This window comes from Stigmatopora nigra, chromosome 5, assembly GCF_051989575.1.
Source record: "Stigmatopora nigra isolate UIUO_SnigA chromosome 5, RoL_Snig_1.1, whole genome shotgun sequence".
In the NCBI taxonomy this organism is placed as follows: domain Eukaryota; kingdom Metazoa; phylum Chordata; class Actinopteri; order Syngnathiformes; family Syngnathidae; genus Stigmatopora; species Stigmatopora nigra.
Genome location: NC_135512.1, coordinates 2950769 through 2975889, shown reverse-complemented (window position 1 = coordinate 2975889; position 25121 = coordinate 2950769). Strand labels below are relative to the sequence as shown.

General features: G+C 34.0%; 2 protein-coding genes across 3 annotated transcripts in view; both read left to right on the top strand.

Moving 5' to 3' along the window:
* lsm7 (LSM7 homolog, U6 small nuclear RNA and mRNA degradation associated) overlaps positions 1-24448 on the top strand; it is a 233169-nt gene extending 208721 nt beyond the window's left edge. Inside the window, exons 1-4 of one of the 2 annotated variants that reach the window (XM_077716912.1) lie at positions 23154-23202; positions 23460-23550; positions 23618-23689; positions 24041-24448. In XM_077716912.1, coding sequence (XP_077573038.1) covers positions 23197-23202; positions 23460-23550; positions 23618-23689; positions 24041-24183 — 312 coding nt within the window. In that variant the 5' untranslated portion in view covers positions 23154-23196 and the 3' untranslated portion in view covers positions 24184-24448. Of the gene's footprint in view, positions 1-23153; positions 23203-23459; positions 23551-23617; positions 23690-24040 lie in introns of those variants that run through there. The other variant, XM_077716911.1, reaches the window with a different exon arrangement.
* Positions 8687-22369, top strand: LOC144196591 (ceramide synthase 2-like). Its single transcript, XM_077716913.1, has 10 exons — positions 8687-8856; positions 13468-13585; positions 14843-14961; positions 15086-15143; positions 15298-15348; positions 17908-18000; positions 18321-18449; positions 19869-19975; positions 20053-20209; positions 20845-22369. The coding sequence occupies exons 1-10, from the start codon at positions 8687-8689 to the stop codon at positions 21037-21039; spliced, it is 1197 nt and encodes a 398-aa protein (XP_077573039.1). The 3' UTR covers positions 21040-22369.
* Positions 24449-25121: the final 673 nt, after the last annotated feature.

Genomic DNA, 25121 nt, shown 5'->3' with positions numbered 1-25121 from the left:
ATTTTCTCCAAAATAGACAGTGCGCCTTATAATACAGTGTGCCTTATATATGGAAAAAAACAGAAAACCACCACTGTCGGATATAAAAAAAAAAAAAAAAACGCCTGAACTGAAACAATACTGTTAAATATGCAGATGCCATCTTAGTTTACAACATCTTCCATCATATAGCTCCTCCCCCACTGCAAGATTTTATACAAAAAATCCAAAACATCAACAATGGCTGGCTCTAGAGGTGACTGTAAAGTAGTGAGTGCTTCATACCTGGAAGTCAATAGCAATTACAGTATTTTCACGACTATAAGGCGCACTTAAAAGTCTTAAATTTTCCCCAAAATAGACAGTGCGCCTTATAATTCAGTGCGCCTTATATATGGAAAAAATGTCATTCATTGAGGGTGCGCCTTATAATGCGGTGCGCCTTATAGTCGTGAAAATACGGTAATAGGCAATGCATTTTAAGATCAGACCATATTGGCAGCACGATAATGATAATCATTACTGATGCGGTGTAATTCAATGATGTCAGACCAAGACAATGACGAGATATGGCAGTGATGGCGAGACGGAGGGGGGAGGGGCTGACCTGTACGGCCAATGGGGCACGCACCTGGCGTGAATGTGAAAACCAGACAGGTTCATTGAAGGGCGGTGTTTCGTTTGATGTTTTTTTTTATTCCCAGATGACGTGTATGTAACTTTGCCACCTGCTCAAAGACAAGATGCCGTTCTTCTTCCCAAAAAACCTGGAAAATTTGGCATGATGGCGAGACTTTGGCGCGTCTCGCTTGTAAAATATCTTTAATCGGAATCATTCATTTCCTCCACTGAGGTTTTGGCTTCATCTTTTCAATTAAGTTTGCATTAATGTTGATAAGGAGGTTAATGACGAGATGATTTCATGGGTTTTTATTCGTTTTTTATAAAATGGAAGTCATTGAGTACAAAATTGATAAACTTGTGTAAAATCCCCATGTGTTCTTATAGGAATTTTCAATGGGGGGTTTCCAAACGAAAACATAAGCCTGCAAAAAGTGATTTCTTGACCCCAGTCTGACTTAAAGTAAGTTTATCTGTTAATTGAGGTTGTTTCCGGATTGTCTACTTGAAAACCAAACATTTTCTGGGCTCATTTTAAGGATGAAAATGTACCTTCAACCAAAAAAGACAAACATACAAACTACCCCCGACAAAGTAAAGCAAAACCTCAGACTAGTTGTTGCATGAGACAACCTCTTTTGTTACTTCCACAGCAGGAATCTATCAAATAACTATTATTAACTTGGCACACCTTTAAAAACAATCCTTGGAATAATTGTTGGATAGTTGTTGGAAAGAAAACGATGATCTTTTAGGAATTCTATGGAAATTCAAAGTGATTGCATCGAAGAAGCTAATTAAAAACACACATTTTAGACGGTAAAGTTTTCAACATACATTTCAGGATGGAATTAATGTTAAATTCAGTTCAAATGTCAAAAGAATCAAATTTTTTTACTCCGTCTAGGTATCGAAAGTGTTTTGTTTTCTTCATTTTTCTTAGAATTTGCGTTCTCTGGTGACACGTGGCGCCCTCTGCTGTTAGAAACGTATATCCAAATATTTCCCAAAGAGGTCAAAAGTGGTCCAGACACCCAAGTTACCCCAAAGGAGCGACATTTTTTTTCAATACGCCTCCAGTTATTGCGAAAGCCTGATCTATGATACTGTGTGTATATTCGGAAAGGGGGGAATCGGGCGGGGGTGCTGTTGTCTTAGCTCAGAGCCGCAGAGTTCACTGGCTCCACATTTGAGGCTCTAAAGGAGCGTTAATGTCAAGTACAACAGACAAAAGAAGGAGGAAAAACAATGGAGCTGGCCAGACGAGTATTGAGGAATGAAGAAGGAGGGGGGGAAAAGAGGGAGCATCGACTTGAGGGGTTGCCAGGTTTTGGCAGCTGTTTTGGAGACGACAAAGCACCTGGTGGAGGGAGCGAGATCATGCCAGGGAGTGTCAAAGCTCACAGGCATGGAGTTTTTTGGGGGGATGTTGGACAACTGCAGGCTTGTTATCTAGTGCAAGGGTGTCAGACTCGGGTTGGTTCGCGGGCTGCTTTAACGTCAACTTGATGGACCATTTTAGATATAATATTTAGATTTTTTTGTATAAATGGATTAAATGAACTGGATTAAACGGCCTGAATATTCCGTTTTTTATAGATCTAAAACAATGTTCATTTTAGATTTTTTTATATATTTTTAGATTTTACACAAAAACTTTGATTAAAATTAATGTTAACTTTATTTAATGTGGGCTGGACCATTTTAGATATAATATTTAGATTTTTTAATTTTTTTTAATGAATGGATTAAATGAACTGGATTAAAGGGCCTGAATATTCAGTTTTTTATAGATCTAAAACAATGTTTATTTGAGCTTTTTTAAATGTATTTTTAGATTTTACTAAATGATTTTTGAACCAAAAAAAACAAAAAAAAAAATCAAAATTAATGTCAATTCGATTTCACGTGGGCCGGACCATTTTAGATATTTTTTAGATATTTTTTTAGATATTTTTTAGGTATATTTTTTAGATATTTTTTAGATATTTTTTTAGATATTTTTTAGATATTATTTTTTTATAAATGGATTAAATGAACTGGGTTAAAGGGCCTGATTATTCCGTTTTTTATAGATCTAAAACAATGTTTATTTTAGCTTTTTTTAAAATATATTTTTAGATTCTACAAAATCATTTTGAACTAAAGACACAGAAAAAATGATTTAAAAAATGACAATTATTGATTTAAAGGTGGAAAATCAGGAAATTTAATATCCATCTATACTCTTCATTTTAATTTGATCCTAAAACAGAAAGTCGGCACTCATGATTTACTTTCTCGGGCCGCACAAAAGATCAGGAAACGACATTGTGTGGGTTAACGTTCAAGTCTATTCTTTCTTCATTGTGTCTCCAAGCCAAAAAGATTGGCCAACTAGTGGATGGAGTGTGCAGAATGAGCAGGTTTTTCCATGAATGTCTTTTTTTTCTTTTTCTCTCCTCTGACGAGGAGAGCACATTCCAAGATGACAATAGCGGCATTCATGAGGTTTAAATAGTGAAAGAGTGCTTTGGGGAGCATGAGACATCATTTTCACACATGAATTGACCAACTCGTAGTCCACATCTTAACAAGATGTCAAAGTGTCGCCACTCCCAGACCATCGCAACAAATCCTTCCATTTTCTCTAAATAACTTACAATTTATTTTGTGAAGGGTTCTAATACGACCATCAACAGGTGCAAGACAATGAATACTTGAAGAAAAATGTTACATTACTGAAATGTAATCTGTATTTTACTTTGAAATTGGCATGGGTTAGTTCGCGGGCCGCGTTAACGTCAACTCGGATTCATGTGGGCCGGACCATTTTAGATATAATATTTAGATTTTTTTTAATATAAATGGATTAAAAGAACTGGATTATAAGCCCTAAATTTTCAGTTTTTTATAGATCTAAAACAATGTTTATTTTAGCTTTTTTTCCAATATATTTTTAGATTTTACAAAATGATTTTTTAACTAAAAACAGGAAAAAATGGATTAAAAAATGACAATTATTGATTTAAAAGGGGGAAAACCAGGAAATTTAATATACATCTATACTCTTCATCTTAATTTGATCCTAAAACAGAAAGTCAGCACTCATGATTAACTTTCCCGGACCACACTAAATGATGCGGCGGACCAGATTTGGCCCCCGGTCCTCCACTTTGAGACCTCTGTCCTAAGGTATTTCCTAACTTTTTAAATTTTTCTTTTCTTTATTTTTCATCCTTAAAATCAACTACTTTTGAATTCATCATTATCAGTTAAGTTGTATGTTTACATTCCTGTATTCGTACGTTTTCTCAGTTGCCAAACATTTGCTACCACGAAAAATTCAAGTAACAAAACTACTTCTAGATTCTATTTAGTTCACAAGACTAAGTACTACTATGCTAATAGTTATCCTCAAAAAAAAAACTCAAAGACTGCAAATTTTGGTCTTTTTGCAACTGCATTCGCATATAAATGACACATATTTTGCTTTATTGTACTCTTTTTACGATTGTTTATTTTGTAGGTATGAGTATTAGCGTGAGTATCCAGTATCCAAGAGTAGTTGTAGTCCAAAATGTAGCCGCCACCCTTGTTGCATTGAGCCAGCTGGTTTCCTGAACTTATTTCCCACCTCCCCCTTGCTATGTTGTTGTTGGCAAAGTAAAATAGGCGACCGCAGACCAGAGGCCTCCGTGACGGGGGCCTAAGGGGGCCGTCACTGAGAGTGAAAGGACACGCCATCACTCAAAATGAAATATTGAAAGTGTTTGATAGTTTGCCATGACTGCAAATTGGTGTTGGATTCAAAATGTTTTTCAGAGTTCTCCTCTAGCACCACCTTGAGGAGCTCATTCATCATCTTGAACAGTAGCGACACATAGAGGCTGGAGATATATGTCAACATGAAGTGAATAATTTCAGAATGAGGAAGTAGGAAGTACTGTGCAAAGTAATGAGCAGCCAAGATAAATAAAAAGAAGGATGAGGTGTGTATATACAGTTTTTTAATTACTGTATTTATTTACAGAAAGGGTGTCAGACTCGGGTTGGTATGCGGGCCGCATTAAAGACCATTTTAGATATAATATTTAGATGTTTTTAAATAAATGGATTAAAAGAACTGGATTAAAAGCACTGAGTATTCAGTTTTTTATAGCTCTGAAACAATGTTTATTTTAGCTTTTTTTTAAAGATATTTTTAGATTTTATAAAATTATTTTTGAACTAAAAACACAGAAAAAATGATTAAAAAAATGACAATTATTGATTTAAAAGGGGGAAAATCCGGAAATTTAATATACATCTATACTCATTCATTTGAATTTGATCCTAAAACAGAAAGTCAATGTTTATTTTAGCTTTTTATATATATTTTTAGATTTTTCAAAATAATCTTTGAACTCAAAACACACAAAAAATGATTGAAAATAACAATTATTGATTTAATAGGGAGAAAATCCGGAAATTTAATATACATCTATACTCATTCATTTGAATTTGATCCTAAAACAGAAAGTCAATGTTTATTTTAGCTTTTTATATATATTTTTAGATTTTTCAAAATAATCTTTGAACTCAAAACACACAAAAAATGATTAAAAATAACAATTATTGATTTAAAAGGGGGAAATCCGGATATTTAATATACATCTATACTCATCATTTTAATTTCATCCTAAAACAGAAAGTCGGCACTCATGATTGACTTTACCGGGCCACACAAAATTATGCATATACCTACATATACATACATATACCTACATATACCTACATATACATACATATAAATATACCTACATATACATACATATAAATATACCTACATATACATACATATATATGCATATACCTACATATACCTACATATATCTACATATAAATATACCTACATATATATATACCTACATATACATACATATATATATATATATACATATACTTACATATATATACATATACTTACATATATGTAAATATACATATACATATATACATATTTAACCTAGCAAAGGTAGGTGCCCACTGGCCTTAGTTGTGATTTGCTTTCGAAGGTGAAATAATTTGCAACCTTAGATGCGCAACGCTTATTGTGAAAACTGCTCGTCAAACAGGAAATAAACGGACTTGGCAGTGCTTCAATAATTATTCAGTTAGACAACACCCATCTAAATGGGTTTCACCTCAACTCTACCTAGAAAAAGTTCATTTTATATTTATAGTGCGTTATAAGGTGGTGGATCGACTTTGTGTTTTCAACAACAATTCAAAATAAAGGTTTTATCTTTTGCTTTTTGATCTCATCTCAGAAAATACACGGAAATACTTTTTAGCAGGTTACATTCATTCTTTTTTTTAGCTAATATTTAATTCCCGACAGTCTACATTCCTCACCCGAGGTTATAAGAATAACACCCAAGATATTTTTTACCAAAAATTAATAACATTTCCTGCAATCAGGCACACTAAAAATCCCAGAAGAAGAATCTTTAACTTTTCTGAATTTCCAACATAATTTGTATCCTTTCCTTTAAAAACCCTCAAAACCAAATTCCCTATATTTTGCATTAGACTTTCCATTTTCATAAAAGTTCTTTAACTGCTTTCAAAACCTGTTGCATTCTCAAAGTTTTGATCAAAAAAATCTTTTCATCTCATTGTAGTGTACTTATATTGTCACGTACTACATCGACCTGAAAGTTTGCATGTCACAGTTGTAAAAAAAATACTGAGCACTAAAAACAAGATACAACATTCTTGGGTTGAATTCAAGTCTACCGAATGTGAAACCACTTCAATGCTCTTGCCAGCAGACAGAGAGAACCCTGGGAAATAACGACTACGATGCTAACGTACAAAACTCGCACACATCTAATGTTACACTTGGTTTACTTGTCTCCAAGAACTGGGTAAAAAAAGTAATGGCCACATTGACAGCAAATTGAAAAGATATTTCAATAAATTGGAAGAATTGCATAGTACACTTGGTTAGCTATACGCTTAGCCCCGCCCCCTTTGGTGTAGCACTCACCTACACACAAATAATGTTTCGAAATAATGTGGGATATAAAATGAATGGCAGGTGTCTGTGAAGGACTCACAATTTGGGTGATTAATCCTCTTGAAAAAATATATATCGCATAAATATAATAAATAAATATATATCGCATAAATATACTAATAAATATATATCGCATAAATATAATAATAAATATAATAAATAAATGTAATACATAAATGTAATAAATAAATATAATACATACATATAATAAATAAATATGATAAATCAATATACGAAATAAATATAATAAATAAATATAATTAATAAATATGATAAATAAATATAATAAATAAATATAATAAATAAGTATAATAAATGAATATAATAAATAAATTTAATTAATAAATTGAATGAATGAATATTAATAAATATAATTAATAAATATAATAATTATATACAATAAATACATCCTGACAACTCAAATGTTTTACTTGTTTTTTGTTTAATTATTGGGATTTCTTTTTGCAGCAATATTAAGTTGTATTTTTAATTAATTGGGATGTGATGCCGAAATTGAATGGTCGTTTTAGTCTGATTTATAGTGATTTTTTTACTGATTATGATGGAAACTAGAAAGCTAAAAGTCAAGAATGAACTAAGGTAACCTGTTTTTTTGTAGTCGTGCTTGAAAGGAAGGAAAAGTTTTTTAAAGCTTATCAAGTTTTTGGGTTTGAAACTGATTTTTTATCAAGTGTTAGAGTATGCCTGGTATGAAAAGAAAAGTCATGTGAATGCAGTTTAAATTTTATCAGATGAAAGATCATTGGTGGTTCAAATGCCAGTAACAAGAGCAGTTTAGTAAACATACTCTATTTGAAAAATACATGACAATAAGTGATAACAATTTATAAATACAGATAATATTTTTGTTTAAGACTGAACACTGCTTTTCCACTATTTAAGTAATAATAACTTAGGAAATACTATACATTAAAAAAAGTATGCAAAGTATATTCTCCGAGTATAAATAAAAATATAAAGCTAACCATAATATAAAAAGGCTCCATTTTAAAATGATCTTTTCCCCAACACACCAAACCCTAAATACTCTTTAATCCTTCCTTTTGATAAAGTCCTTCTACTTATTTTGTTATGACAGCTTAGTTTAATGTTTATCAATTTTAACTGAGTTAATATCTAATGTATTTGGTGTTTATTAATGCATAAAAGCTCTGAATAATGATTGAACTAAAATATAAGTATCAGAAGGTGACTGAATTTCCTTGAGCAATCTGTTCCCCGCCCACAGCAGCGACGGTGACGTCATAGCCCCTCCCCTAGCCTACCCAAAAGGCTCCTCCCCCGTCAATTTGACGCTGGCATTTGTCATCCTTCTCAGACCAACGCGAGCAGGTGAGCGATGTTACAGTTTTTTCTCCTTTTAAAAACACAAAACGGCTTATTTACAATAATATGTGTGTTTCTTGTATGCGTCATATGTTGTACGAGTGTGTTTATGCCTAGCATGGGGCGTTTTCTGCTTATTTCTTCCCTCTTTTTTATAGCTTTGCCATTAAAATGATCATCATCTTTATACATAAATTGTATGCTGGTTTTACGGGACTTCCCTGTCAATCTACGACTGTTGAAACTATCATTATGTGTATTTACCTCACCAGGATGTGACTTTTTATATTTTTATATGACCTATTTGTTTTTTTTAACATATATTGTTTTACTTATTTTACAATTTTGTTATAAAGTCTTTTGATTTGATTTTAATTTGATTTATTGTTGTTTAACCTGTGTAAGTCTTTACACAGACATGTAAAATAACTGCATTGATTCATTCAACGGCTTAGGGTTTGCAGGGGGTGCCGGAGCCTATCTAGGATACCCCAAAATGGCTCTCAGCCAATCACAGGGCTCAATGAGACATACATACAACAACTCACATTCACCATTATACACTACTACCGACTGGGAATCGAACCCAAACTTGCCTAATTGAAGTCAGGCTTTAAAACCGCTACACTATCAGGACATTAAATGCATAATGAACATATTAAGACGTTACATTGACAAGATTTTGCTTTTTCAAGGATGGAGGCCCTGTTAAATGAGTGGCTATGGCAAGAACGGTACTGGCTACCTCCTGGAATGCATTGGCATGACATGGACGCGAGCCAGGGACATTATCCACTACCCAGAGATCTCCTCTTCTCCTTGCCAGTGGCCTTTGCTTTCATAGCTTTCCGCTATGTTTTCGAGAGGTGAGTTGGTTCTTTCTTTTTTTGCATCACTTGTCACTGCAGGTGTTGTTACATTATGCAAAACAACCCATAGCTTTTATGAATGGGGGTCTTTGTATGTGGTCTTTTATTCTTACACCACTCATTACTATCCTTTTTTCACCCATGGTGGTCTCTTTTCAAGACAACACAATTATTGTTTGGCTTCTGAATGGGGTTATTTCTTCATTTGGTTTGCCTTGACACTTATCCTCACAAGGGTTTTGAGGGGGAATGGAGGTATTATACCAGCGGACTAGGGTAATTCCTGGATTGGTTGGCTGGGAATCAGTTTTAGAATTGTCAAACCCAAATGATTGTATATTGTATATGTATATGTATTGTATATGTACCCTAACCCTAACCCAATATCAGGTTATCTTGTCTTACGAACGCAGACAAATTGAGATTTACTTAACAATAGCTCTTAATTGTGCACAATGGCATGAAAACAACAACGGTAATTAATGGAGGGTTGTAACCTGGGTCACGGCAGTTTAACGAGTTCACAAGTATTCCCACGATAGTCATAAGTGATAACAGAATAAGTCTAGAGGTGAAATCAATGAGCACTCACAAGGGCAAGATACACATGACATGAACTAAACAAACATAATCAAAACCCAATCATAGGGGTGTCAAACATAACGTCCACGGGCTAGAAACGGCCCGGTAGGGGTGAGTTGTTTGGCCTTTGGAGTTCATCATCTGTATTGAACACACATAATCATATACTTATAGATTTTCCCAAATTTTGTGAGTTTGTGTGCAAAAAGACCAATCTGGGATCGAACCCTCGATTCCAGAACTGTGAGCCCGAGGCACAAACCACTCACCACCGGGCTGCCAAGTTTCAGTGTGATTTTTTTCAAAATGATTCAAAATCATATAATTATATATTTTTCAAACCACCAGAAAATGGTGCTTGGACGTTTGGTCGCCGGTCTTTTGGTCGCCGGTCAAATGGTGTTCATCCATATTGAACACACATAATCATATAATTATATATTTTCCCAAATTTTGTGAGTTTGTGTGCAAAAAGACCAATCTGGGATCGAACCCTCGACCCTAGTACTGTGAGCCCGAGGTGCAAACCACTCATCTCCCGGGCCACCAAGTTTCAGTGAGTTTTTTTTCATAAGGATTCAAAATATATATGTGATCAATATGATAGCCAAATGTCTAATGGATGTCTTGTATTCGATCTTATTAGATGTTGTGGTTTGGGGGTGTACTATACTTATGGGGGTGTCAAGTTCCTCCTTCAAATTGTGTCCGTCACGCTAGCTGGTTTGGTGCATTAGTGTGAGTGGTTGTTGAGGTGTTCTTCAGACGTGCTAAGGGGAGGCTGACATCATGAGTAGACACTTTTTGCTGCTGACTACACGTTCCCCTCTAAAAGCATCTGGGCAGACCGAAAATAAATTGGAGTGTAACATAGGCCAGTAAACGCTGGGCTGTTTTTTTTTTTTGTAATATAGTTATTACAGATGCTTAAATCAATGGCGGCTCCTTGCGTTCTGCAAGCTTTTCTTATACTATATATCCCCAGTTGTACTAATTACACAATTCCCTGTGGAATAAGAAAGGACAAAAGTAAGTGGTACTCTGGTGATGGTGAGAGGGAGTTAGCTGAACATACTACTTGATAATTATTATAGATTTTGTTTGATTATTAAGGGTTGTCAGAAAAAAAAAATTGATGATTTTTTTTAGCAGTGCTGGAATAAGAAAGGATAAAAGTAAACAGTACTGATGATAGCGTGAGTGAGTTAGCTGAACATACTATTTGAGAATTATTATAGATTGTGTTTGTGTATTAAGGGTTGGCAGAAAAAATGCTGATTTTTTTAGGGGTGATAGAATAAGAAAGGTCAAAAGTAAACAGTACTCTGATGATAACGTGAGTGAGTTAGCTGAACATACTACTTGAGAATTATTATAGATTGTGTTTGCGTATTAAGGGGTGGCAGAAAAAAATGTTGATGATTTTTTTAGGGGTGCTTGAATAAGAAAGGACAAAAGTAAGCAGTACTCTGATGATAGCGTGAGTGAGTTAGCTGAACATACTATTTGAGAATTATTATAGATTGAGTTTGTGTATTAAGGGTTGGCAGAAAAAATGCTGATTTTTTTAGGGGTGATAGAATAAGAAAGGTCAAAAGTAAACAGTACTCTGATGATAACGTGAGTGAGTTAGCTGAACATACTTCTTGAGAATTATTATAGATTATTTGCGTATTAAGGGGTGGCAGAAAAAAATGTTGATGATTTTTTTAGGGGTGCTTGAATAAGAAAGGACAAAAGTAACAGTACTCTGATGATAGCGTGAGTGAGTTAGCTGAACATACTATTTGAGAATTATTATAGTTTGTGTTTGCGTATTTAGGGTTGTCAGAAAAAAATGCTGATGATTTTTTTAGGGGTGCTGGAATAAGAAAGGACAAAAGTAAACAGTACTCTGATGATAGCGTGAGTGAGTTAGCTGAACATACTACTTGAGAATTATTATAGATTGTGTTTGCGTATTCAGGGTTGTCAGAAAAAAATGTTGATGATTTTTTTAGGGGTGATGGAATAAGAAAGGACAAAAGTAAACAGTACTCTGATGATAGCGTGAGTGAGTTAGCTGAACATACTATTTGAGAATTATTATAGTTTGTGTTTGCGTATTTAGGGTTGTCAGAAAAAAATGCTGATGATTTTTTTAGGGGTGCTGAAACTGTCAGTCAGGGAAGTATTTAGATGTTCTACAAAGAGGATTACAGGTGACGGTGATAAGTTTGTAGTACGTCTTGATTGTGTATACGGGAGATATAGCGGAATGTTTACGCTATGTGTCAGAACAGGCAAGATTTGTAATCCCTCGAATGTAGTAACAAATCTTAGGGTTTAATTTAAAAACATATACACAGTACTGTAGTATGTAACACTATTGACACTTGGGTATTTCGTATTTGTGACTTTTTTATTTAGAGAAATACTCAATATAATACACAAACTAGTCATCATTTTGAGTATTTCAGGGATCAATATTTTTTATTTGATTGTGGTTCAGCAAACCGGCTTTGTTAGATGAATCTGAAATTGTATTGGTTTAAATATTAATAATAATATGAGACCCATGGTTGATATACTATTCAAAGAACATTTCAAAAGTTGACATCAGCACGTGGCTGAGACGTGTTAATACAATATCAGCCTGTTACATGTTTTTGTACCCAAGTTCAGGAAAAGTTCATGAAATACTCGTGACTGGTTGGGTTGGCTGACAGCTTGTCAACAATTCATAGTTAACAGTGTCAGAAGATGAACGTATTGACGTAAAGATGTGCTGATATGGAGCCTGTTTGACATGCCTTATCTCAAGAGGCCATTTTATCGCTGCTGATGTCAAGTATTAGTACTACGACTCTATATGTAATCCCTTGTTGACTCCAAATTGTCATGTTTATACTACGCTAGTATGTATCGGTGACAGTGACTGCCTGAACACTTTTGTAAGTACTGAACTATATTTACAGTTTGATTTTAAAATTGTTTTAATACGTATAGCTTTTGACTGCACTTTTTTTGGGATGTTGCAAAATTTGTCGCAAAAAAAATGATGACTGAATCGAGGGTACGGCTTATATGCGCATAAATTAGACTTGCATGAACCTGCATGGTGACAAAGACCGAACACCATAATGTAATGCTTAACAAAATTTCTATTGACGTCTATGAATGAAATTCAATAGAAAAAAATGAGCCATATCTTGTATAAAACGTAAAAAAAACTCACTTATATGCGGGTATGGCTTATATGCAAGTACAGCTTATATGCAGGTACGGCTTATATGCAGGTACGGCTTATATGCAGGTACGTCTTATATGCAGGTACGGCTTATATGCAGGTACAGCTTATATCCAGGTACGGCTTATATACAGATACGGCTTATATGCAGGTACGGCTTATATACAGGTACGGCTTATATGCAGGGTACGTCTCATATTCAGATACGACTTATATGCAGGTACGGCTTATATGCAGGTACGGCTTATATGCAGGTACGGCTTATATGCAGGTACGGCTTATATGCACGTACGTCTTATATGCAGAGGCGGCTAATATGCTAGAAAATACAGTAGTTTTTTCCTTCAAACACATTTCAGACTCCGATATGTTGCCATGACAATCTCTTCTGCCCATGGCCTTGCGAATAATCAATGCCGGCAACTGTGGATAAAACCTTAAAATAAATCAAGCCTTCATGTAGAAGGTGTGCACCTTCTACGCCCATGTTTACGTCTGGGTGTCTGGGCAGGAGTTCCCTATAACCGGAGACTGTGCATGTTTTCCTGACCTTCTCATTCTCTCTGACTTCTCAATCTAAGGTAGTGTTACTCACGGTCTCAAACTTAATTATCAAAGCAACAACATTGTCCTTCTTACATGTCCCTGTGCACAAAGTCCCATTTTGAGCAGCTTGATGTGCTATCCGGTTGCCGCTACGAGTTACCCTTGCTTAGGTGGTGTCACGTTAGACAGCTGGTGAATACCCATGTCGCTAAATAATGAATAACCTCGTGTTTTCTCTCTATCTTCACCAGGATCGTGGCTGTACCATTAGCCAAACGTTTAGGTGTGAAGGACCGGATTAGGATCCGAGCTGCTCCTATTCCTAAACTGGAGAATTTCTACAAACAGAATACAAATCAGCCGACACAAGTACATGATTTTATTCAGTTTTGCCTGATTTTTTTGGGGATGGTTCAGATAGCTAGCATCTATCTTAATGTCTAGAAAGGTTGCAATGGGAGTTCTGGCTTTGGGAGAGATTGGGAATATGTTTTGTTGCAATTATTGATATTCGGATGGCACTGACAATTGTTACGTTACTTGATACCCAATTTTTTAATAAAACGTGGCAGGGTTATCAAGAAAATAACAATGACTTAGAACAAGGGTGTCAGACTCGGGTTGGTTCGTGGGCCGAGTTAACACCAACTCAATTTCATGTGGGCCATTTTAGATATAATATTTAGATATTTTTTTTATAAATGGATTAAAAGAACTGGATTAAAAGCCCTGAATATTTAATTTTTATAGATCTAAAACAATGTTTATTTTAGCTTTTTTTTAAATATATTTTTAGATTTTACAAAATGATTTTTGAACTAAAAACACAAAAAAAATGATTAAAAAATGATCATTATTGATTTAAAAGGGGGAAATTTAATATACATATATACTCTTCATATTAATTTGATCCTAAAACATGGGAAACGAGGTACATGGAAAATGTTGTGGTAACTTAGCATGAAGTAAACAAAGTTGCCGATACAACCAAGGCTGACAAACACACAGGGTTTAAATAGACAGACAAGGGTTGATTACAAACCTAACAAAACCCCAACTAACCCTAAAAACTAAAAAATACGTTTTTTTTCACAAAATTTCAATAACATTCGTGAATTTTCAGATTACATTTCTTGTATTTCCCCTTTTTTCAGTTGATGAATATAAAGTAGCTGCAAAGAGATTTTCTAATTATTTGTATTCTACAATCATGTTTTGCATACCGTGCCAACTGCATTGCGTATTCTTTCAAAACAAGTTTAGGACAGGTTCATAACACCTTCCTCCTCATTTGCTGTTTCATCATCAACGTTCATATGTAGACAGGCAGTAATTTGAACCCATTAGAAAAACACTTATACATCCGTTATAAACGTAAAGGTATGTATACATTACACTAGAACTGCATAACCATAATGTATATCATTAAGGGTTACCATTCATTACTATTAGAAATTTGGTCTATTTTAATTTTTAGCTTGAATTATGATCTGGAACATAACAACCAAGATCACTAAGAAATCACATGATAATCAAATTATTTTTCTGAATATTCCTGAATGTGAAATAAATACAATAAAACCCCCCAAAAAATATTAAGACGTGTTTTTCTTTCAATTTCTTCAGAGTGAATTGGCGAATTTGGGAAAACATTGTGGACTATCACAGTCCAAGATTCTGAGCTGGTTCAGGCACAGAAGAAACCAGGACCGACCTACCAACACCAAAAAATTCTGCGAGGCTTCGTAAGTCCAGAACAATTTTTTCATGAATAATTTCTCAATAATGAATCATCATCAATCAAAAATGGACTTTGGACAAATTATTTTTTCTGGTCAAGTAAAATAACAATGTTTTCATGAATTGCAGTTGGCGCTTTGTCTTCTATCTCGCAGCTTTCACAGCTGGACTTAGCTCTTTGATTGATGTAAGTTGATGGTTTGAATTCTTAAAGTTCCCTTTCGAACTTGATCATTCAAAATATATGATATGATATAATTCTGCTTTGATAAACATTGATTACAATTGTGTTAGTGAGAATTGTGATTCAAAGACTAAGATCTTGTTTTGTGGTTTTCTAGTCTCCGTGGCTATGGGACCGTAAGGAGTTTTGGCAGGGTTTTCCTAAGCAGGTAAGAAAAGGCCATGTTTTTAAACTCATAGTGTCAATTTATTTTGGTGATATTTTTACTCCTGGGAGTCTCCCATTGGATTTGGTGTTTATTTTTTTTAAACAATATATCGTTATATATTTATCAAAACTGAGGGACACACTAACAGTACCGCATAAAACTCCACTTGAAAATTTTTATCTTAATAAAGTGACAGGCATTTACATACACAATAGTGTGTCAAAGTGGCGGCCCGGGGGCCGAATCTGGCCCGCCGCATCATTTTGTGTGGCCCGAGAAAGTAAATCATGAGTGCCAACTTTCTGTTTTAGGATCAAATTAAAATGAAGAGTATAAATATATATTACATTTCCTGATTTTCCCTCTTTTAAATCAATAATTGTCATTTTTTTAATCCATTTTTTCTGTGTTTTTAGTTCAAAAATAATTGAGTAAAATCTAAAAATTTATATAAAAAAAAATAAAATAAACATTGTTTTAGATCTACAGAAAACTGAATATTCAGGGCTTTTAATCCAGTTCTTTTAATCCATTTATTAAAAAATATATATCTAAATATTATATCTAAAATGGTCCAGCCCACATGTAATCAAATTACCGTAGCCTCGATTCAGCCTAGTTAAAGACCTTCTATTGGTTCACAGTCTAAGTTAAACTTTCCACTACGTGATATTGCCCTCAAGTTCACAAGGGGTGATGTAGAGATACAAAAACACCCACGCAAACTCTAGTTATGTGCCCATATAAGGACTTCCCATATACATGTTTCATTCTCATTACTTCACCACAATGGCTATTACTACACACATCAGAACAGTCAGCCATATTTCAATTTTAGCTCTACGGTTAAGACTACGGTATTACAATTATTACATAATAAAAGCTTACATTATATTTAGAGCAGACGTAATAAAGTTGTTGTCGTTCCAAGACTGCTCATCATGAACCTGCCCTAGATTTAAAAGATCAGTTAAAGCCCCGCCCACTTTTTGCTACCACAAGATAGCAAAGCTATTAACTCAGATGACAGTTAGGCATGCCTGCAAATCGGCATTCCAAGAAGAACTTTCATGGACCTAAACTGACAACTTTAAAAAATAGAATTTCACAATCTGTTGGGTGAACATTGTGGAACTGCTCGTTATATTTTTACTGTTTTTTCTTTCTGGGGTTCTGTTGCTTTTTATCAAGTTCCCACCATTGTTTTCAATTTTTTAGAGGCGGCAAAAGGTGTTTTGATTTAAGAGCTGGCAGCTTGCCAATCAGAGTACTGTACGAAATTGTAAGTTGTTATCATCTTGAGATTGTTGAAGGAAGGAAATTCTCTAAAAAAACATTTTACATTTACGACTCGGCTCTACAAGCAGGTGTGGCGATTGAAGAACTACAGTATTTTCTCACATATATGCTGTATTTGTCACTCTAAAACAATGATGACTGAATAGAGGCTATGGCTTATATGCGCATAAATTAGACGCAAAACACCATAACGCAAGACAATTCTGACAATACGGTCATTTATTTCAAAATAGAGAAAAAATAAACAGATAAAACGCATAGTAAAATTTATTTTCAGATCTATGAATGAATTTTTTTGCATAAAAACCTGCCATTGCTCGCTCAGGGTGCCGCCATCTTAGCTAGGGATGACAAACCAGACCACTAGAGGACACATTTCCTGGTTGTACTGCTCACATGATTTCCTTTTTGAATTTGTCTATGTGGAGGCAACACCCTTTTGGAATATGCAATCCAGCAGACAATGCTTTCGATTCATAAAGTAATCACAGAAATACAACATGATTTTTCTTAAGATTTTCCCTTCAAAGTAACACATTTGTACTCCCTATTAAAACCATGAATATGGAAGTGAAATTTGGGAATCAGGGGGCGGCTTATACGAGAGAAATTGTAAAATTCAATGATCTTAAGGCTATTTTATTGGTGCGGCTTATACGCAGATGCGACTAATATGCGAGAAAATATGGTAATTTATCAGCCGGAATTAAAACTTAAGATTTTTTACTAGTGCATTTTTTGGACAACGCCAGCTAATGCTTAGTTGTTTTGGCTCCAGTTATTATTAAATGCGGCAGTTAGCTCGTAAGCTAACAGTCCAACAGATATGTTTTTGTTTTTAGTTTCTAGTTAAGCTTAAAAAAAACAACCCAATTCATTAGCCACACCTCATTTGTCATTGGTCAAAACAGTTTTCAGTAAAATCTTTGAATCAAAACAACAAAATATGGTACTTACCGGTTTCTCCACTTCCTTTTAGTTGCTAGATTCAGACACTGTCCATTCTTGATGTCACATGGTAATAGTTCTGTAGTATTCTGGTAACAGAAAAGTAGAATAAAAATCCTTTTTTCCCCACTTTTTTGTTTATTGTACAAAAACAGTACAACTATTAGTTGTCTATAGCGAAGTCCAATCTAATAAATGTATAGTATGTTACCCGAAATGTTTGAGATTGCATTATCTGTAATGTACAAAAGAGCGGACACTTGGCGGACATGAGTCTTAGTTCCTAACTGACATTTTTTTGTGTTTTTTCAGGTTGTCGCTGATGCGCACAGATGGTATTACATCTTGGAACTGGGCTTCTATCTTTCATTACTTCTCTGTGTTTCTGTGGACGTGAAGAGAAAAGTATGTGTAATGATAGGTTTTATTTTGCGGCAATTGTTTTATTTCATTGTTGGCTTAATTCTTAAGTTTAGGTGACCTAGTTGGGTTAGGAGACCCCTTGCATGATTTCAATTTTACAGCTCAGTAAAAGATTTTTAAATATTTATTTTGGTCTCATTAGTACAAAACAAAACGAGCTATTTTTTTCATATACATGCTAAAAATAAGTGATATTTGATATTTTATAATGAAAGATCTCAGAGTCGAGAGTCTCTGATGTTATATTATGTCAGTGTACAATATCCCTACGCTTCATAACCTTTTGGGAATATGTCTTTCAGGATTTCAAGGAGCAGGTGGTTCATCACATTGCTACCATATTTCTCATCGGTTTCTCCTACTGCAGCAATTTTGTGAGAGTTGGGACAGTCGTGATGTTGGTACACGATTCATCCGACTTCCTTCTTGAGGTACGATTTCGATATTTTTCAACACACTTGTAAATGGTGCTCGGACGTTTGGTTGCCGGCCTTTTGGTCACCGGTCAAATGGTGACAGAGTTTACTGTTGAAACCAGCTCTCAATATTATATTCATGAGAGAGTTTAATATCTAAGAGAGAGTTTAATATCTAAGAGAGAGAGTTTAATATCTAAGAGAGAGTTTCATATCTAAGAGAGAGTTTAATATCTAAGAGAGATTTTAATATCTAAGTACTGTTTAATATTTAAGTACTGTTTAATATTTAAGTATTGTTTAATATCTACGTAGTGTTTAATATCTAAGCACTGTTTAATATCTAAGTACTGTTTAATATCTAAGTACTGTTTAATATCTGAGTACTGTTTAATATCTAAGTACTGTTTAATATCTGAGTACTGTTTAATATCTAAGTGGTGTTTAATATCTAAGTAGTGTTTAATATCTAAGTAGTGTTTAATATCTAAGTAGTGTTTATTATCTAAGTACTGTTTAATATCTAAGTACTGTTTAATATCAGTACTGTTTAATATCTAAGTACTGTTTAATATCTAAGTACTGTTTAATGTCTTAGTACTGTTTAATATCTAAGTACTGTTTAATATCTAAGTACTGTTTAATATCTAAGTACCGTTTAATATCTAAGTACTGTTTAATATCTAAGTACTGTTTAATATCAAAGTACTGTTTAATATCTAAGTACTGTTTCATATCTAAGTACTGTTTAATATTGAAGTACTGTTTAATATCTAGGTACTGTTTAATATCTAAGTACTGTTTAATATCTAAGTACTGTTTAATGTCTTAGTACTGTTTAATATCTAAGTACTGTTTAATATCTAAGTACTGTTTAATATCTAAGTACCGTTTAATATCTAAGTACTGTTTAATATCTAAGTACTGTTTAATATCTGAGTACTGTTTAATATCTAAGTAGTGTTTAATATTTAAGTACTGTTTAATATCTAAGTTCTGTTTAATATCTTAGTACTGTTTAATATCTAAGTACTGTTTAATATCTAAGTACTGTTTAATATCTAAGTACTGTTTAATATCTAAGTACTGTTTAATATCTAAGTACTGTTTAATATCTAAGTACTGTTTAATATCTAAGTACTGTTTAATATCTAAGCACTGTTTAATATCTAAGTACTGTTTAATATCTGAGTACTGTTTAATATCTAAGTACTGCTTAATATCCAAGAACTGTTTAATATCTAAGTACTGTTTAATATCTAAGTACTGTTTAATATCTAAGTACTGTTTAATATCTAAGTACTGTTTAATATCTAAGTACTGTTTAATATCTTAGTACTGTTTAATATCTAAGTACTGTTTAATGTCTAAGCTGTTCTCTGACATTTGGCATTCTTTCATGTTTACCAAGCCACTCTCTGCACTTTGTTTTAGTCAGCCAAGATGTTTCACTATGCAGATTGGACAAAGGTGTGCGACTCGCTGTTTGTCATCTTTTCTTTTGTCTTCCTGATTACGCGGCTGGTGGTTCTTCCTTGCAGGTAAAATACTTTTTGTTTCATAACAATGCCGTCACACGCCTTCTCATCTAATAATGTAATTTTTGGGGATTTTGCAGAATTATCTACTCAACCCTGTTCTTATCGATTGACTTCTTCCCACCATTTTTTGCTTATTACTTCTTCAATGTTCTTCTGTTAATACTACAAGCTCTACACATCTTTTGGGCCTACCTTATCATACGTATGATCGGCAAGTTTATGTTCAAAGGAAAGGTGAGCACATTTTGTTAAATGCACGTCTATTAAAACCTAAGTGTGCAATTTATCATATTAAAAAAAAAACTTACCATGTTTTCTCGCATATTAGCCGCCTCCACGTATAAGCCGTACCCTTAAAATAGCCCTAAAATCGTTTAATTGTGCAATTTCTCTCGTATAAGCCATACTTTTACAATTGCGTTAAAATTGTCGACTTGTACAATTTCTCTCGTATAAGCCGTATCCTTAAAATTGCCTTAAAATCGTTGAATTTTACAATTTCTTTCGTATAAGCCGCCCCTTGATTCACAATTTTCACCTCCATATTCATGGTTTTAATAGGGAGTACAAATGTTTTACTTTGAAGTGAAAATCTTAAGAAAAATGATCTTTTTTTTTAATGATTGGCCAGACTGACTTGCATTATAGTGTTTAGACTTTGTTACCTTGCAGTTCTGTGCATGTCAAGTCTATTTTATGCGCATATAAGCCGTACCTTCTATTCAGTCATATTTTTATGCAAAAAATATGGCGTATATGCGAGAAAATACAATAAATTAACTCAATAGAAAACATTTTTATTTGAAGACACTAATGAAGCAATAATTATTATTATTATTTTATTTTTTTTAACTTCGTTTTGTCTCCAGGTGGAGCGTGATGAACGCAGTGATGAAGAGAGCGAAGCAGATGAGGAAGAGGAACCCGAGGAAGAAGACGAAAGCAATTGGGAACAGAGAAAGGGCACGATTAACTCCAAACTAGCCTCGCTAGCAAACAACTGCGTTCTCAACAACCTGACCAATCAGAGGAATCTCAACAGTAGACTACCTAAAGCCAGATAGATAAGAGTCTGGGCATAGTTGATCTCTCTCCCGAAAAAAAATCTACCTTTCTACGGTCCGTCGATGATTTCACGCCAACGTCAGCCGTGTCGTGCTTTTTTTGGTGCGGCAACAAAGCACAAACGATTGTAATTTTTTTGCGCCTGTTGTGACGGTGGAAGGAAACGGCGACTTTTTTGTAATCTGGTCGCAACCCGTTTTCATTTTATAGTTTACATTTCTTGTCAGTGTTTATTTAATTCATGTGCGCCTTTCGTAGGCAATTGATAAAATACCACAAAAACTATGGTACAGTATTACCTTGAGATACGAGTTTAATGCGTTCCGGGACTGAGCTCTTATGTCAATTTACACTTATCTCAAATCATTTTTCCCATAGAAATTAACTAAGTACAAATTAATAAGTTTAAATATTTGCTCGGCATTTTCCTCATATCTCAAATTATTCGTATGTTGGGGCACTCGTATCTCAAGGTATTACTGTACCTTTAAATCACATTTGCTCATGTTGATTCATTCCGTGAGTCTACAATTGAACTTTTCATAGTTTTTCCGTATAACGAGGTCAACAAAGATATATTTGGAATCAAATATTAATTAGTACAAATTAAGTGTAATGCCCTGTGATTGGCTGGCGACCAATTCAGGCTGAGATAGGCTCCAGCACCCCCCCCAAGTTTTTGTTTTCTTGTCAGGGTGGCCGTCATTTGAACAAATATGTTGTATAGAACAGTTTTTTGGTTGTTTTGTAATATAGCAAGATCAGATGACTTAACCTTAAATTATCGTGAGCTAAGGCGCCCCCTGGTGTATGATAAGGAACATCCTTGTACAGCATTCCCACCCTATTTCTAATATACATATACAGATGCAATTGAAAAATATATGATGTGACAGGCTTTACTGATATTTTTCACTTAAAATATATTTTTATTGTTGTTTGTTTTCCTGTGTAGCACTTATATTACTTAGCCTTACTTTTTACACGACTTTTTCCCCATGTATGATTATTTTCCCTCACAAAAACTGGTAGTAAATCTAGTTTAGCTCAGCATGATATGCAAACAAGAGGGCATTATTGAAATTATACTTCATGGGTTATAAAGACCAACATGTGGAGTGTTTAAGGGCAGAATAGGAATATCAATATTGAGAAATGAGGAGTACTGTATATATTTTTGGTTACTAATAGCTATAGTTTGCACTTACAGATCCCATCACTCAAATTGGTAAACAATCACATGGAGCGCTAAAAGGGCTGAATTATCATTTTTACACTTTTACACACTCATCTGGTTCAATTTGTTTTTCATTAAAAATGTCAAGAAACTTCCTTGTACTGTATATTTTTAAAAAATGTTTTACCCCTTTTGTGCAAAAAAAGACTATTTGGAGAGGGCTGGCTTTTGTAAAAGGAAGATTATCGCCATCTGGCGGACAAAGACAGGTTTTACATCTCCCATTATAATGGATGCAGGGGTGGGGGACATTTTGACCAGCAGAGGGCAGATTTTCACTGGGATTTGTTTATTGGTACGAAATTTTGCGTGTTATACTCGAATAAATACGGCAAGTAAAGTATAATTTTAAACGGTATGCTCTCTGGGAATACTTATGGAATATCTAATGGATATAACTGCAAAATACCATGTTTAATTTGTTTAATTTACCTGTATAATTGGTATGAAGCATCATAACTGAAGGTTAAATGTCTCATTTCACAAGGCCTTCTTGGAGAACCTGGACAAAGTTGCTTGGAGAGGGAAGCCTGGCCTTCCATGATGATTTCATGATACAATCTGGGAAAAAAAATCAGATTGAGAATGTTAAGATATGTTTATTTTTCCCAGAAAAAGGAGCTCTCTTGATACAATTAGTTTGGCCCTGACCTCAAGGGTCAAAACGCTGTGTATTCCTTTTCTGCTTTGGAGGATTTGAACATAACAAAGGCAAAAAAAATGGGTAAAACTAATAAAAGATAAAACTTACCGTTGATCTAGTTATGAAATTGCAAAACTCGTGTATTTCTCCTTGGCTTGAGTACTACAAAACGAGGCAGTCAAACAAATAGTAAGCCCCGCCCATTTGCTGAGCCAAGCAATTTGATTGGCGAACGTCACAGAGTTCAAAGGTTCATTTCCGGCTTGACAAACCACCATGGCGGTAGGTTCACGCCGTTCGCCGTTTGTGTTTCCATTCAACTTTCGTATCATGCTTTATATCGGCGTTTCTCCTTAAATTGATATTTTTTCTATTTCGTCTTTCATTAGAGATGTGCTTTGAGTGTTTATATGGGTGTCAATGATATTTTACAGGCGGATTATTCATATACCGATTGTAGTTAAGCTAAGCTATCAATGTGGTATTTCTGCTTCACTTTTAAACGCTATTAAACGACAGGACAACAATATACTTTTTAGGATAAAGAAAAGAAGAAGAAGGAGAGTATTTTTGACTTGTCCAAATACATCGACAAGCCGATTCGAGTTAAATTTCAAGGAGGACGAGAAGGTGGGTATCATTCACAAACTAGCGATTAATATACCTCAATGTATTATTAATATATTTTTGCTTTCAGCCAGCGGAGTCCTGAAAGGTTTCGATCCACTATTGAATCTTGTACTTGACGGGACTATCGAGTATATGCGTGGTAAGGGTTCTAATTTTATAAATAAAGCTCTATTTTCAATGTGTTCTCTCGATGGACAGAATGGCAGTTCCTTATTTATCCTCTAGGGGGAGTGACATAACTAAGATGCGTATTACAGTACATACGGGCACTTTCACATATGTTTTTACCACTAGAAACAATGTGAATCATAAAAGTGTATATTAAAAAGTGCACATATATTCGATGGCAATCCCGATATTGATTCATTGACAATTGAGACCAGATAATCATTTACTTGATGCGATTTGAACCCCACATTTATTGTTTGGTGATTTGCTGAGGACAAAGAAGGAAAAATATTGGTTAAAAACAATACAATTTTGTTTTTAGATCCAGATGATCAGCTCAAGCTGACAGAGGACACAAGGCAATTGGGGTTGGTGGTCTGCAGGGGGACATCTGTGGTGCTTATTTGTCCCCAAGATGGGATGGAAGCTATTCCAAATCCTTTCATACAACAGCAGGATGGGTAACACAACACCATTCATTCAAATGTACACGCACATTTTTGAAAAAACAACAACTTTTTTTTGTTATGATTGTTTTAAAATCAATGTATCTCTCCAGTTTTGTTTTATCGTTTAATCTACTAAGATAATTATAATAATTTCCCAGCACTTCACTTTGCGAGGTGTATTTAAGTTGAAGTTAAGGAAGTCTTTTGTTCGGATGGAATGAGTCAAACCTCGGCCATTTTGTTTATGGTTAAAAAAAAATAAAATATTTTTCAGTTTTGTACTTTGTGTTGGTCATGCACTTATGTCTTATTTTGTAGCCTACAAACTTTCGTAAAATTCAAATTTTAAAAGCCTATTTCGGTAATTTTTGGGTAGATTTTCATTATTTATACAATTATGTTAAAAATGTCTATTTTCTAATTTTGATTTGGTTTTGTTTCCAACAAATGCCGAATTAGAAAATATTTAATCTACACAAGTTCATGAAATAGTTTGAAATGCTTTTTAAAATTATTTGACATTCGATTCAAATGATAAAATTTTCACTTGAAAGGTAAATATGTTAAATTTTAATTATATAACACACTTTAAAAGCTCCATTAAACCTGATATAATATTTTAATTTCTCTTGAGACAGTAAATCTTGAGGTTTTGTTAAGCGATAGCCAATAGAAAACCAATTTATGAAGAAATGTATTAAGTAAAGTAAATATTTGTTGCTGCCCCCATACATAAACATTACACTATATTAGGAAACACCTTGTTTGGTTGGTAAAGCCTTCCATCAGCTTTAACTCCATCCATCCTCCTTTTCAAACATATTGTTTATTTAACTGAGTTTATTTACCTAGGTCAAAAATGAAAAATAAATGTGTATAAATATATACATTTATAATTTTTTAAAAATGTTTTAATATGTTTATATATATATATATATATTATATATATATTTA